Raw genomic sequence first — 16499 nt, forward strand, 5'->3', positions numbered from 1 at the left:
TTATTTCTTTATTGCAAAACGCTAAAACTGGCACCGTTTTGGAGAGAAATGGGCTTTAATTTTAACCCATATCATGGTGTGTGATGCTGAACTATGAGTTTCTAATGGTGTTTGTATTTGTACTGTTCTAAACATTAATATTTTATGTGCAACAACAGCATGCTGTCTCAGTGGCCTTACACATGATTTTAAATGTATTTTTTCAAACTTTATGATTTAAATGGGGATGATTGTACTGAGAATAACTTTCATCTTTTCTTCAACTGAATACTGTTTCCGTGCTGTTTTGATGTATTTTAAAGAGTTGGCAGTCAAAATTAAAACTGCTGGATGATAGATATTCTTCATTCTTTATGACCGCTACGGCTGGAGCCCTACTAACCCCCCCCAATTACTTGGGGAAGATATCGGGCTCCGAGGCCCTGGGCTTAACTGGGGATCTGGAGCCGTCCCTGGCCTTACTTAAGGATCTGGAGCCCTCCCTGGGCTTAACTGGGGCTCTGGAGCCCTCATTGGGCTTAACTGGGGCTCTGGAGCCCTCCCTGGGCTTAACTGGGGCTCTGGAGCCCTCCCTGGGCTTAACTGGGGCTCTGGAGCCCTCCCTGGGCTTAACTGGCGGGCATCAGGAGCCCTCCCTGGGCTTGACGGGGGATCTGGAGCCCTCCCTGGGCTTGACTGGCGGGCTTGACTCGGGAACGGCCGGCAGGCCTATCTGCGGCGTGGCCGGCGGGCTGGAGAGAGCTGCCGCCGGCGGGCTTGACTTCATAGCGGCCAGCGGGCCTGACATCGGAACGGCCGGCGGGCTGGAGATTCGGAGGACAGCTGGGAATTTGGGGTTGGGCAAGTGGTAGGAGCTGTTGGAGAGGTATGTGGAGGTTCTCGGCGTGGGGTGAGCTGGGGAGACGTGGCGCTTTCCAGCGGGAGTTGGATGACGAGGCTTGGGAAGTTTCTTTACTTCTTCAACTTCGAAATCTGAACCATTTAAGAACAGCACGAGATTAATCAGCTCGATCAGGGGAAAAAAATAAAAAATAAAAAAATAAAAAATAAATTAAAAAATCGCGAATTTTCTCGTCATCCAACCCCAGCAGGAAGCACGCACCTAGAGCGGCGTCGTGCCAGCTCACCCGGTTAGAGAGCTCGAGAAAACCCTCCACATATCGCTCCAACCTCAGACCGCCCTGCCGCAAACCCCACAGCGCGTCCTCAGCTGCAGTCATCTTTTTTAGGGCCGGTATTATGTCACGACTGCCTACTGTGGCGGAGACGAGGAGACGAAGGTGCACGGAAACCAAGAGGATTAACATCAAATGTATTTATTTACGCAAACAACGAGGACCACAGGCAGGATCACAGACGTAGACTCAGGGGTAGACGATCAATACAGAACAAAGACAGACTGCACAGACTCGAACTAAAATACACAGGGAAACGAGGATGATAACTAGACACACCTGGAACACATTGGAAACAATTAGGACAGGAACAGGAAGGACCAAATATGGGCATAAACACTGGGACACAGGGAGCACATGGGGAACAAAACACAACACAAGCCTGACACTATTTAATACATGTGTGATACTCAGAATATGGTTATTTTAACAACTATGTGATTATAATAAATTAGTCAGAGCTGAAATCTGGCAAAACCATTCTGTCGTTTCAGATCAATCATTCACCGAAGGGAATGCCAGATTTGTTATTTTTTGCAATTGACATTATTCAAAATGCCATTTTTGATGGTTTGTTTGTTCTAATTGACATAGAATCATCTGTATATAAAGTTTAGTTACAAAATAATGTTTGGGGAGTTTGAAAGAACATAAGTAAAAAGACAAAGAGAGAGAGAGAGAGCGAAATGGATGAGACAGAAAGGTTAGAGAGTGAGTCATTTGAAACACTTCTTCTATATGTGTATGTATGAAGGGTCAACAGTGTTTAGTTGAACTCAAAGTCTTTCACTGTACTGGGATTTCCGCATGAAGAAAGCATGTTCTTCATATCATGCTATGATGTACATTAGAGACTAAATATACATATTTTCTTAAAACGTTCTGTGTGACAGAAAAGAGCCAGCCACCATGTGCATATGATGTTGTGGAGGTGAGCTATGGTGTATTTATGTTGCTCTACAGATGCTAGGGTGTGGCTATATAGTTTATATGGTGACATTTCAAGACTTGCCAGTCTGAATCAAAAGAGCCCAACCCCATGCTTCTACTGTACAATGTTCTGGTGCGGAGTTTGAAAGAACATAAGTAAAAAGAGAAAGAGAGAGAGAGAGAGCGAAATGGATGAGACAGAAAGGTTAGAGAGTGAGTCATTTGAGACACTTCTTCTATATGTGTATGTATGAAGGGTCAACAGTGTTTAGTTGAACTCAAAGTCTTTCACTGTACTGGGATTTCCGCATGAAGAAAGCATGTTCTTCATATCATGCTATGATGTACATTAGAGACTAAATATACATATTTTCTTAAAACGTTCTGTGTGACAGAAAAGAGCCAGCCACCATGTGCATATGATGTTGTGGAGGTGAGCTATGGTGTATTTATGTTGCTCTACAGATGCTAGGGTGTGGCTATATAGTTTATATGGTGACATTTCAAGACTTGCCAGTCTGAATCAAAAGAGCCCAACCCCATGCTTCTACTGTACAATGTTCTGGTGCTGAAATATGGCTTATTTATGTTGCTATATGGTTTCTAGTGTTCTTTAAATAATTGCTAGGGCATTGCTAGACAAGGAGACATTTGAAGACAACTGGCAATTCTGAGTCAAAAGAGTCCTCCTCTCTATGATGTTCTGATCCAGAGATGGTCCTCTAATTATTTTTCAGTGGATGTCTTTGGGGTTGTTGCTAGGGGTGCTGTAACTGGTTGCTAGGATGTGGCTATGAAGTTGTTATTTAACTACTGCTTGATAGACTAAGTCAAATGAGCCCACCCCATACCTCTAAGACTTTCTGATCCAGAGATATGATCTCACAAATTTGGTTCCAATGTTAAGCCTATGGGACTTTTTCGTCTAGTTTTCGCCCACTGAATGCTTATAACCGCACAATTTGAGACTTCATTCAATAGGTATGCAAGAGAAAGGGAAAAAAATACAAAAACAGCACGTTTCAAGTGTTATGCAAGTGAATTTAAGCCAGATGTATGTCCAGTCATATCAACATACGCCCACATCAGTAAAAGACACATCAATACCTATACTGACACACACACAAACACACCTTACACACACCTACACACACACACACACACACCCACACACATTAGGAGTCACAGGTAATGGGAAAATCCACCCTGACATACTTATGTAATCCCGCCCGCATGAGTAAACTGGCATTTCTCAGCATGCACACCCGCAGTGGCATAGCTGTGCTTATGGTAAGTTGTATTTTGGCTTCCTGTCTTTTTGTTGAACCACATTTTGTGGTCATCATGACAGTAAATCACATCAGTTTAAATCTTAATTTTATAACCTGTGTTTAAACACTTGAAATATGAAACACAGTTGGGCTATGTGGACTTTTAAGTCACTGGTAACAATATATTTTTAACAAGTGAGTGCAGTATGTGACAGTAATATTTTTGGTCAAAAAAAAGGAATAAAAAACTGAAATCTTTCTCTTAAATCTCAAATGTCTTTAAAAATGTATTTTCAGTTTAGAGCTGCACTAGAATATAGATGCAAAGCTAACACACATGAACTAAAACCACAAACTCAGCTTTCCTTAATGCCACAAGTTACAGTCAGAACAGTTTGTTAGTTAATTTAAATATGTACTTTATTTGATAATATCAAACTGAATAATATTAGTAAATCAAGCTTCAATACATCACACCAAACCAACATGTTTTATCTAAATTTCTACTAAATTTAATGAGTATTAGTCTTGTAGAACTATACCAACAAACTACAGTACCACTAGCTATGTTTCCATCCAAAGTTCCGAATTAAACTTGTGCGTAAAATTGGAATATCGCATAAAACATTTGCGAATAAAGCACCGTTTCCATCCAGTGAGTTGAAGAGAACAAAATGAGCACTTCCTGATTAACTCACGCTAAACACCACGAAGAAAAATGTAATTTGCTGCAGTAGGAGAAGGCACCGTATATGATAATTTTAGTATACAATAAATTACGAGCTTCAGAGCACGCAGACTAAACACGGTCACATTATCTTATTTTCGGAGTCTGCTGTTTGGGAACGCAGTTCTGGGAGTTAATTACAATGCAATACTTTGCTCAAGCATTTTAGAATGACAAAACTAGCCTTTCAGATGCTTTGCATCAAGATCGGTCCGCCGGTTAGTCAAGTTATCCCATCCCATCGCAAAGTCACATGTCTTTTTTGATGCGCCTTAAGAAATTTATTTCCATTACAGTTTATGCGCATGTTTTCTTATTGGATAAGAATTTTATCCTACTTAGTTGAGTGCATAAGTTTTTTATGCACATTTTTAGAATTTATGCGCATCTTGACGTTTCCATCCAGTGTTTTTTTTTAATGCAATATCCCAAAATGCGCATAAAAATGGGTGGATGGAAACATACAAACTGATGAATAAATGCTGAAAACTGCAGAAAAAAACAGATACATGAATATGATGGACTCATATTGGCCTCACTGCTGTATTTTCTGAAGATTTTTGATGTTGAACTTACCGAACCACTTTTGTTCCATTTCTGATCACTTGCATGTCCACACTGCATGTGCCATTAGCATGAGCCACAAGGTTGATCTCCGAGAACTCGGCCTGAAACAAAAAGAAACATACAAATAAATATAGGTTACACATTATTTTGATAGTCCACATACCTTCTGATGTTCATTCATCTTTATTTTGCTCTGTAACTTGTAGTAAACTGGAAGTGATGAATAGTTGCCACTTCAGCTACACAGGCAGATACAGCGATCCATCATGCCACATCAAAAGAGTGCCAAAATGGCATTTAATGTATAGACTGTGTGATAAAATGAACATAATTCAAAAGCTGAGCATTTGTTTCTTATCAGCAGTAAAAGAAAATAAAAAAACGCAAAGCTTATTGTGATTATTGGATGGAAGGCGCTACAAAAATTGCAGTTAACTTAAAACAGCAGACTAAAAGATTGATTTTGATTTTGCATTTAAGAATTGACATATAAATATATATGTATATATAGCATTAAACTGGAAATAATGTATTGCACAATTAATGTGTTCATTTCGACAGCCCTAGTTAAAATGTATATGAATGTACACTTAGGGCCATATTTACTAAACAAGGCAAATTAGCATGAGAGCGCAATTCCATAAATGCTCCGATGGGAGGGAAAAATTCTGCGGGTGATTTATTGACAATGCGGAGATTAAAGAACTCAGACGCAGCAGATCATTTCCATAATAACCAGCGCAATCTACCAAGAGCAGCGCAAATTACTGCCTGCTTTAAGACATGCTTTTTTTGGACGTTAAAGAATTGCACAAATAAGAGTAATTTGACGAGCACAAACGTTATTATATCGGACATGCTTTTTGGGCGATAAATAATGGCGCAAATATCAGTAATTTGACGAGCGCAAACGTTAGTAAATCAAGTTGCGTTATTCAGTTTAATACTCTCCTCCTACAAATTTTTCATCTGAAAAGGGAATCTCCTACAAATGCATATTCAATAAGGTCAGGCACACAAATCAGAATCAGAATCAGAAGAGCTTTATTACCAAGTATGTTTACACACACAAGGAATTTGACTTGACGACAGGAGCTTCCAGTGCAGAAGAAAGTACAAACATAGTGCAGACATACACAGGAATAACACAGTAGGGATGTAATATAAAACTAATATAAAAATATATATATAAAAAAAAATTAATAATGTACTATATACAAAAATAGAAGTATAGGAAAAAATGTAATTGTTTCGATAAATGTACAGATATGTTCTTAGTGTGCATATATGTTATTTACAAAGTGTGCAGTTTAATATAAATATGTCAGATAACTATGTTAGTTGTGATGGACTAACATCACCGAATGCCACGCGCGTGGAGCTTCACCAGGGCGCCGGCGCGTTGCCCTCTTCTGCGTCTGCGCGCGTTTGAACAACACAGCTGTACCTCCGACTAGAATGTCCAACAAAACGTCCGAATAATCAAAAACCGGAAAAATATTGTCTGGGATGTGTTGTGTAATGTTAAGGAGTTCGTCTCTGGTAAAACTTATAGGCTAGTAGAAGAATGACAAAACACAGAACAAACAAACAAAAACATCAGAAGAATTGCGGAGCTCTGGCTGTCAATTGCGGCGCCATTACTATTTGCAAATAACTGTGGACACTAATTCTTCACATTGTGTCTTTAGTAAAACTTGACAGTACTATTTTAACACCCAAAGACGGTTTGCGCTGGCGCAAGCTGTTAGTAAATCTGGCCCTTAAAGTTAGAAGGAACATCTGTTTTTGGGATATCTAAAGTTATCTCGCATCGGCCTCACTCCTCTATTACATCATGTCATATACATATTCTTTGTCATATACGTGTGTGAGGAGCAGGTTGAGACTGACTGGGAGTCGAGGGGAAAGAGATGTGCATGCGCAGGTGATGTTCTCCACCCAACTGCTTTTTTTTCAATATGCAAATGTACATGATATGATAAGCACCAGTTTTAATACCATGATATACCGTGATACCGATATACTGCGACAATCCTACTTTAGTCATTCTACTGACTATACAGTAAGTGACTTTGCAGCTCCCTGTCAACTAAAGCCCTAATTGGACGGTAATTATTTCTCACGTGGACGTCTGTAAAAATACATTTACATGCCACCTCAGTGATAAAACTCCTGGATTCAGATGGTGATTTATTCACAGTCTAAAAGCCAGTTCTGTGATCCTCCGAACCCGGGAACGTGCCGCTCACCCAGTTACATGATTGTCTGCTGTAAATAAAATGCATTAAGCTTGGATAATATCCTTTTAATAATATCCCATTTATTGTTTGACTATTTACATCTGTTTAAAAATAGGAAAATAGACACGCTATATTAAAATGGTTTTCTGTCTTACACTTTATCTCTCAAAATGATGGATGCCTGTAAAATGTGGAGATTAGCAGAAATAAGTTAATGCAACCTCTGATTTACATAAGGTAAACACAAAGCTGCTTAGTTTATATTTTTGTGTATGTAATTGTAGGCCTATATAATACATATTTTAAAATCTTAAATAATATTGATGCCATAATAATGAACTATTTCAAATGTTTGTGTGCTTTTCTTCTCTTTCTTCTTTTTGTTATTAACAGTTCCCACGCGCGGTGGTGGAGCAGTTAGGAAATATTGTTCTTGTAAAGACTTCCAATCATCTCTTTTTTTTTTTACAGTAATAAATATGCATGCACGTTACAGTGAAGTGCAACAGTTACCGTACAGTGTTCGGCAGTGGTAAAAAGGATTTAAACAGTGAATCTTAAATTGATTTCTTCTTGTAAACTCAGAGATGTGGATTTGGACGGCAGTTAAATTACCTCACAACCTTGGTGTTTGTCAAAAACAGTAGGTAATTCGGCCAGGGATTTTTATTCGGACAGCAATAAAATCCCCAACTGACCCCTGTAAATGTTGAAAATCTCTTACATCCCCATGAGAAACAATTACCGTCTGAATGGGGCTTAACTCTGATTAGAGCATTACTAGACTGTTACTTTAGGGCTAGTAGAACATTAAACAGACAGTCTAGCTATCTAATGACTGCTAGTTGACATGTTGTTGAAAAGCAAATGCATGAAGTGGACTATCAAAATAAAGTTTTACCTAAATATGTTATATCAGCTGTTATAATCATGACAAGGATCTCAAATTCTATAAGCATATTCAGTGTTTACAATTTTGGTCTGCTCAGTCAAACTTAAAAATATTTATTAGTTTTCATGCATATATCTATTTTAGTAGGCTACCAGTTTGTGCTGCCTCTTCAAAATAGTCCATAATCATTCCTTTTTAGAGTCATTGACTCTTCTAATAATTTTTTTAATAAATATAATATAAAAATAATCTTTAATCAAGATGAGTAAATAGTAGCATGTACTGTAAATTGTCTTCAACGGGTATTATTATCTGTTGACATTAAAGCTTGACTTTTTAAAATACAAATTATATTTTTTAAAGAAGAAATCAACTAATAAAAAAGTAAGATTGATACTATTATTATTATACCAAACAATGAGATAATAAAAGATATCAGGAGCTCCTGTCTGTGTGCAGTTCTGTAGATCCCTCTGAAGAATTTCATTATTATTCATTACAATTTAACAACTGTACATAAATTGAATAGCTCTGTTCCCACTGATGTTTATTTGGCTGCATCATCTGCTAAGGCGTTGACAGCATTTATCTGCAATTATCCTGTTTGAGGCAGATCTCTGATATCATTATCCATTGCATAATCAAACAGTCATTTGGTTACAACACCGATGACATTTGGCATCATTGACACATAAACTTTTCAATCTAAACTGTTCCTTTAACTCTAATAGTTGTGGACAAGTTGGAGAATGTTTACTTTTTGCAAACTAAAATAGACTTCGGAGAGAACAAATGAAACAAAAAAAATATTATACAAAGTGTCATGCACAGTTTAACTCTATATTTTCTAGTAAATGAATGCAACACCACCATGATTGGCTAATTATGTGTATTGCATAATTCAGGAGGCAGAGTAATGGCCTTGTGATCACATTAGTCATTTTTAATAAGTACCAGTAGGTGTGAATCGTGTCCCGTAACTGTTCCCTTCCCTCTCATCATTCTGGGCTTGTTAATATTCATCTGTTACGCAATGTGAGCAGTACAATTTGAGGTTTATACGCAGACACAATAAAATTGGCTTTGGGAAGCTGTCTCATATTTTATATGCTTAATTATTGCAGAATGGTCATTCATTGGTAATATAATATCCAATTATAATGTTGCAGGCTTTCCTAGTCACAATGGTTTGCTTTATTGAGCATTTGGCAGAATACACATTCTGAAGGACTGAAGGCCTCTAAATAAATGTTACTCTTTATAATGTTTTGTTCCCAATAAATTGTGCACTTTAATTGACTGCGAGCCATCTGTACAAGACCAAACGAGTTCACAGGATACAGGATGATGCTCACAGTCACATACAGGCAGTGATAAATATGTGATATGCTGGAATAAAGCGGACAGTAAGCCAAAAGTCAGAGGTGTGTTCGCAAGCAGAAGTGACCAGCAGACTGCGAGTTAATGAACTCCAACTGCAGCTCTATTATCTACATGTTCTTGATCAATAGCCAATTTCTCTTGGCCTTTTCTCTGCGTAAAGGGCATGCAGCAAATCACAAGTATTGGCACAATTCAGATCAATAGCATTGGCTTCCAATTAGCAACGTGCGGTCTAGAATTTCAATGATGCCATGTGTCAGAAAATGAACTGGGAATATTTTTCTTTTGTAACTAAAAGCTATTTGAAATTATTGCATGGCTATAAAGACAATGGAGCAGTCAGTCTAGACTTATAAGGACGTGGTGACCATTTCTGAATGTGCAGTCACTGGAACATACGTTTTCTACTGTAACACAGTGTTGCTCAGGCAGAGGACCCCCATAAATATGGGATTCAAAGTCTAAACTATTTGAGTCTCAAACATCTCAAACATCTTGAGTGGTGATGTAAAAGACAGACCTAAAATCAACTGGATGCTTTTGAGAGCTTAACAAAAATTGTTACTGGCAAAAATCTAGTTTAACATACTGAAATACTAGCAGTCTATATGTTGCTTGCTGCAAATTTATTTTGCCAGAATACACAAATATTTTGGAATGACCATTGATGGAGAATGAAGATTTTTGCCCCAAAATAGGTGTATTTGTGACGTTTACCAGCATGAGCTGGATCACACACACACACACACACACACACACACACACACACACACACACACACACACACACACACACCATATCTTCTTTTGTTTTCCATGGAAAAAGAAAGTCATACAGGTTTGGAAAAACACGTAAATTATGAAATTTTGGGTGAACTATTCCTTTAATGCTTTTACTATTCTACATTATATGACTGGTCTCTTTCCTAACACCAGGAGCAATGTTAAAAATAACAGTTTCTAAATCATGCATCATGTTCATAGTGATGCCATAGAAGAACCATTTCTGGTTCCTCAAAGCACCTTTCAGTGATCAGTTCTTAAAGGAACCATTATATTCTTGGTGTGAAGAATATAATGTTATCATGGTTGTTAAATATTCTTCATGAAACCGTCAATGGCACTATTTTTAAGTGTCCCACTACTACAATACAGCGGCCTCTAGTGATACAGTCAGGTTGTCACACTGTTTAAACATGTAATCAAAACGAGAGAAAAGATGTTGAAAGTAAAAGTGACATAACATGTGGCCAAGTATGGTGACCCATGCTTGGAATTAGTGCTCTGCATTTACCACAGAAATGTTGGTTTATATTTCTGCACCAACACAGTGAAATCTCATTGCTCCAAAATCCCTCTCCACATGGCTGCCCGCATTTTACTCATCATATCTATTCTGATTGCCTCGATTGTGCAGCATCACACAGAATTCTGCTCCTAGTGAGGACAAATAAATGACTTGCTGGAAATGTATTGCATCACGCCTAGAAAGGATGCAGTATGCACTATAATTTAATAATTAACAGAGACTTGTTTGTGGGTGTTAGCAAATCGGGTGAAAGCCGCCAAGTCAATATTTAAAGGGTTTGTGTGATCAAGCTGAGAATAACACCCAGGTCTAAAGCTATAATAGATGTCTTACCTGCTCAACTTTGACATCATAATCGCCTTGGACCTTTTTCCCACGAAATATCTTTGCCCTAAAAGACAAAAAGGTATTCGTGAATCATTACATGCATGTTTGTAGCGTTGTTCAGTCAGTTTATGCAAAAACAATTCAACATCATTTACAAGCCTGCTGCTATAATGACTGGAAAAACAATCAAATAAACTGCGTAATTGCGGAGCTGGTGGCTGAGAAGTGATAGCAATGCAAACAGCTGCTGTTTTGATGCAGCGTTCCAGTCGTTGGATTTTGCACTCCTTTTTGATAAGTGTGCACATCTCTGCGTCTCGTTCATGCTCTCCTTCACTCTCTCCTGCTTGTGTTTGTGTTATAGGAGCAGTCACAGAGAAAGCAATTTGATGGCATGCTTCTGAGCACACAACAGGGTAAAGATGAGAAGCGACTGCAAAACAGGCCAGAGAAAATAGATAAAAGAAGGAAAGAAGGCTGATAACTGGTGTGATCCTTGTCTTTACCCCTCTTCATTACTGTGCTGAAAAAGCAACACCAAATCCAGGGGCTCATCCTCGACATATCTTTTTGAGCATCTGTGTTCATGATGTTCAAGCACATAATGCAGTATTGTCAGTTAATGTGAAGCAATAACATGCTGACACAATCTCAGTGTGAAACCTTCCCATACTATACGGGTCAGAAGAGATGTTTGCACATTGCTGGATGCAGACCAGAAACAGGGATTGATTGTGCAATGCTGCCATCTAAAGGAAATGCAATATTATGTCAGAGAATAAAGAAGGCAGCATCCTCAATGCACAAATTCATTTAACATTGATTCAGGAATGTTTTGCACAATACAACAAACAGAGACAAAGAAAGTAGTTCAATGTCCAGTGCCAGTGGAGCATGCTGATACCACCTTTTGGCAAAAATGTCAATTTTGGCAGCATTAAAAGCAAAACACCTGCGTCTCATCAAACAAAAGCTGTTTGGACCAGAAACAATCCCATAATACAAAACCAACAGTCAGGAGTTTTCCATAGTGTAATGACTGTGTAGACTTGACAGCGTCAGGAAAACAGAAATATTGGGGAGTGATGCAAGTTTCTCTTTATGTCACACAGTCCAGCATTGCTTCGTGCCAAAATAAGTGGACTTTGCTAAGGTACCAGAAGGATACACCCAGGCAATGCACTAAAAACCATTCAGAGCACCTTAGCAAATACAAAGTGTACCCAGATCTAATCATAACAACCTAGTAACCGAATAGCAGAAAACAGCATAGCAACCACATAGCAACAGCCACCCACATCACTCCATCATCATCATCGTCATCATCATTGTGGAAGTGAGTTCTGCTCAGACGAGCAGCGCTCAGGAGTATCAGCACTCCAGCATTACGCATGTGCTTTTTTCTCTGTCAGCAGTAGCATTTGTGGGTAAATAAATAAGTAAGATAGCAGCTGTCTGTTAGAGAACAAACCGGCTCCAGGCTAACACTCATAAATGTTGTCATGAATGCATGAGAATTCCCAGACCTGGAAGAAAGGTGTAAAGCCGCTACAGGCCTTCGTCATGAACAAGGGCAACACGCTCTTAAAAATAACACTCCCAAAAGCATGTTTGCACAGCGATACCATAGAAGAACCATTTTTGGTTTCCCAAAGAACCATTATTTTCTAAGCGTGAATAACATTTGAATAAGCTAAAGAACATTTTGTGCAATGGAACTGTTCCACAGATGTTCAAGGCTCTTCATGGACCCACCGATGCAATAAAGGAGCATTTTTGTGTCGAGAGCAATCTTACCATATATGACCGCTCTCATATTGAGTGTAAAATCACGACACACACTGCAGTCCTGCACTGGAACTCATACATATGATGATCTACATGACCAGTGAAGCTTCAGCGATCTCAGTCATGAACTACAGGGAGTCTGTCTGCGTTCACTGCAGTGGTCAGTACTTAATTAGCTTTAGACCAAGTGATCAGGCTTATTTGTCTTAATTTAAAAAAAATGGGCAAAATAATCCCATGACTCAAAGGTGGACTTGATGATAAAACAACACACATTCTTTAGAAAATATAAAAATCTGTTTACTATTATTTCATTTCAATACATTCATATCTAAGTCCTCTGCGTTAACTAACTACTAATAACTACATCTGTAATTCATCATAATGCTTGGACAGTAGAAACAGTGTTCTTGTACTGTAGTATGAAGAAATGAAGAGGAGCCAGCGAGCAGTAAAACGGTCTGACAGCAGTTATTAATCATTCAGGTGAACCCGGCCATTGCTCCTGACGCCGGTGTTTGATGGGTCGCTCAAGGAGTCCTGCTGAACATTTGGTAATTAAGGCATTCTTTTTTTGCAGGCTGGCAGAGGAAAATTCCAAGAAAAAAAATGGAAAGGAAAGGTTGTCGGCTTTTCTTTCTGGCCCATTGCCAGTTCAGCAGAAGCTGATCTCAGCTCATTGCCATACTGGAATATTCTGGATTGTTCTTTCCAAAGAGACAGTGATTAAAGAGCGCAGTCGAGCAGAACAAGCAAGCTATGAATACACATGGATAATCTTTTACGGATTGACAGTAAGAGGAACTTAAAATGGAGAAAAAAAATGGAAGCTGGGAGTAGAAATGCCTTTAAAAATGAAAAATGCCACCAGTCTTCAAAATGTGAGAGTCATTTATTTAGTTACTTAGCAACATCTAATATACTTTAAATTATGTCATTTAAAGAAGGCCTTGTTATTATTCTGATTATTCAGGAGAATTGATTTTAATGTAAAAACTGGACATCAAATTTCATTAGAACAATTACTTGTTCTAAACTGTTTTGTGCCATTGCTGTTACTATATTGTGTATTTTAGAACAACTGGAGCGATGTATTGACCGAAAGCAGAACTATCTTTGTGCATGTTATAGCAAATAACAGTAAAAGGTGATGTGATTTTGAAGCCCTGCAGCAATAAAGACAGCGTCGAGCTTGTTTCGAGCTGCAGGACATCCCTTATCAAAAAGGGCACATTTCCCCACTCAGTTTACACCCACTGAAAAGGGAAAGGGATTTGATGTCTCCTCCGCGTCACTGCAGCTTCATTTTGTGCATGTTATAGCAAATAACAGTAAAAGGTGATGTGATTTTGAAGCCCTGCAGCAATAAAGACAGCGTCGAGCTTGTTTCGAGCTGCAGGACATCCCTTATCAAAAAGGGCACATTTCCCCACTCAGTTTACACCCACTGAAAAGGGAAAGGGATTTGATGTCTCCTCCGCGTCACTGCAGCTTACCAACAGCAGATGAAAGAGGGATACTAATAAGCGTCGACTCCTTTGATCCTGCCATTTGATAGAGGCAGCTGCCATGGTTTGTGTGTGTGAATGAGGAGAGGAAGCGTCCCAGTGAGCCAGTGAATCTAATCTGTGCTCTGGATGAAGCGGCAGTATCACTGCTGCTCATGAAACTATTCTGAGCAGTCAAAAACAACAGTCACAGTGATGGTAAAGTAAATGCAGTATGTACACACTGCGGCTAAATACGGTAGTGAGTTCATAGTGCCTAATCCTGTTCTGTACACACACACTTCAGTAATTTAAAGGAGTGACAACCGCATTCTACAACAAATTAAAGGGATAGTTTACACAAAAATTCTGAGAACATGCCTGATGAAATCATTAGATGATTGCTCAGTTGATGTTGTAGTCCATTAGAATGAGGTGCTCTTCTGTCTTCCCTCTGACTTCATTTTTATCTTCTACTTAATATTTATACTGTTACAGCAACTCTGTTGCTCACTTTGCTAAAAAACAAACCAAACTTCTGTCATCATTTACTCACCCTTAAGTTGTTTCAAACCTGTATGATTTCTTTTTTTCTGTTGAACACAAAAGAAGATATCTTGAACAATGTTGGTGACCAGACAGTCGATGATCATAGTATGGACAAAAATACTATGCAAGTCAATGGCTACCATCAGTTTGCATCAGGTCAAGAGGTTTTCAGTTTCAAGAAGAAATGTCTTCTTCTGTGTTCAGCAGAAGAAAGAAACTCATACAGGTTTGGAAGAACTTGAGAGTGAGTAAATTTGAGATGACAGAATTTTCATTTTTGTGTGAACTGTCTTTATAACTCGCAAAACAAAATCAAGTAGTAATGACCGCAATTCTACACCGTGTCAAAGTGTACGGAACCCAACTGAACGACTAGTTAAGGACATCAGAGAGGTGTGAGACGCATTTGTCTTGCCAGATCTTTCTAGAAAAGACAGCGAACAAGAACAAAGCTTTAATAAACCTAAATAAAACCAAATGCTTTATATTGAAAATAAGGTAAAAAGAACCACAACTGCCACATTAATAACTCCATAACAGAGCCAAGCCCAAACAACAAGCCTATAATAAGTGGGCATGGCTACACTTCAATGGAGTGCTCTGTGAATATAACGAGTCTTTGGTTTTTGTGATATTAATTTGGTCCGAAATAGCGGATCCCAAAAACACTAGCTGCCAGAATGTTGCTATGGTTAGCACGGTGTCAATCACCACGGTTTTGGGAGCGAGTCATGTTTTGCTCAAGTAAACTCACTGACAGAAATGAGTGTTGTGGGTGGTTGCCAGGTAGGTACAGTATTCTGGGGGTGATTTGGACATTGCCATGCAGGTGTTATATGTTGTTTTGGGTGGCTGCTAAGGTATACTTTTGGTTGTTTACTAGTTGTTTTTATGTTCCCTTGCTCAGTTGAATTTATTTATTTGTTTAGATATGGGACTTTAGTTTGTTTTATTGCTTCAGGCGCACAGCACTTTAATTGCTTAGTGAAATAACAGCACACTTCTGCTCAACAAGCCACAGTATTTGAGAACATTCATGTCCAGGACAAAACCTATTGCATGCTGGAATATAATGAGAGTTGGTTTGTACAAATGCATAAGCAATAGTAATAGCTTGCAAATAATGTCTCCGCTGAAACAGCTTTCTTTTTTTTTAATGAGTAGGTATTGTTCACAAAAAACACACCAATGCAAAGCCAGGCCTTCAGTTCTGTTAAAGCTACTCCATTAGCTCTTTTTTATGTTTTATTCATTTCAATCAATGTAGAGTATAAAATTGCTCAGAGCAGCTGAAGTGCAGTCTAATCAGTGCCCTTAAAAAGTACATCCAGTAATGGGAAGCCAATCAATGCCGCTGACAGTCACACATTCATATCTTCCACTGAGAGATTCTGGGCTCCGTTTGAGAACAAGGGCACAACATGCACTTTCTGTCTGTAACGTCTGCAGAATTTATAATGACACTGTTTTGGGACAGTGTTCTTAAAGGTGAAACACTTAGCAGTGAAGAGTTTCTACAGCACAGATTACAATTATCAGACCTGCAAGAGTTTTATTCATGCTCAGCGTCTGTTCGCCATTCTGCCCGAGTGCTAATGAATGTTACACATCATGTCACCAGCGCACACCAGCATGCCATTATCTGAGTATATATATATATAAACACAATATGATAATATACAGATATATACTATTTATATAATAATAATTATAATTAATAATAATATTATATACTAATTTCATTGCAGAAACACTTGAACGAGTTGTGTTCAACCAAGTCTCTTCCTTTCTCACACAGAACAACCTACTCGACAGCAACCAGTCTGGTTTCAGAAGTGGACATTCGACCGAG

At 38.6% G+C, this 16499-nt stretch overlaps 1 protein-coding gene across 1 annotated transcript in view; it reads right to left on the reverse strand.

Annotated features, from left to right (window-relative positions):
- The window catches only part of LOC107686972 (synapsin-2-like), a 61905-nt gene that overhangs the window by 19648 nt on the left and 25758 nt on the right, over nucleotides 1–16499 (reverse strand). The window contains exons 2-3 of the mRNA XM_016484094.1: nucleotides 10830–10887; nucleotides 4680–4771 (exon numbers count right to left, since the gene is read on the reverse strand). Coding sequence (XP_016339580.1) covers nucleotides 4680–4771; nucleotides 10830–10887 — 150 coding nt within the window. The remainder of the gene's footprint in view (nucleotides 1–4679; nucleotides 4772–10829; nucleotides 10888–16499) is intronic.

The sequence above is a fragment of the Sinocyclocheilus anshuiensis genome, unplaced genomic scaffold (genome assembly GCF_001515605.1).
Source record: "Sinocyclocheilus anshuiensis isolate Anshui unplaced genomic scaffold, SAMN03320099.WGS_v1.1 scaffold2857, whole genome shotgun sequence".
Classification (NCBI taxonomy): domain Eukaryota; kingdom Metazoa; phylum Chordata; class Actinopteri; order Cypriniformes; family Cyprinidae; genus Sinocyclocheilus; species Sinocyclocheilus anshuiensis.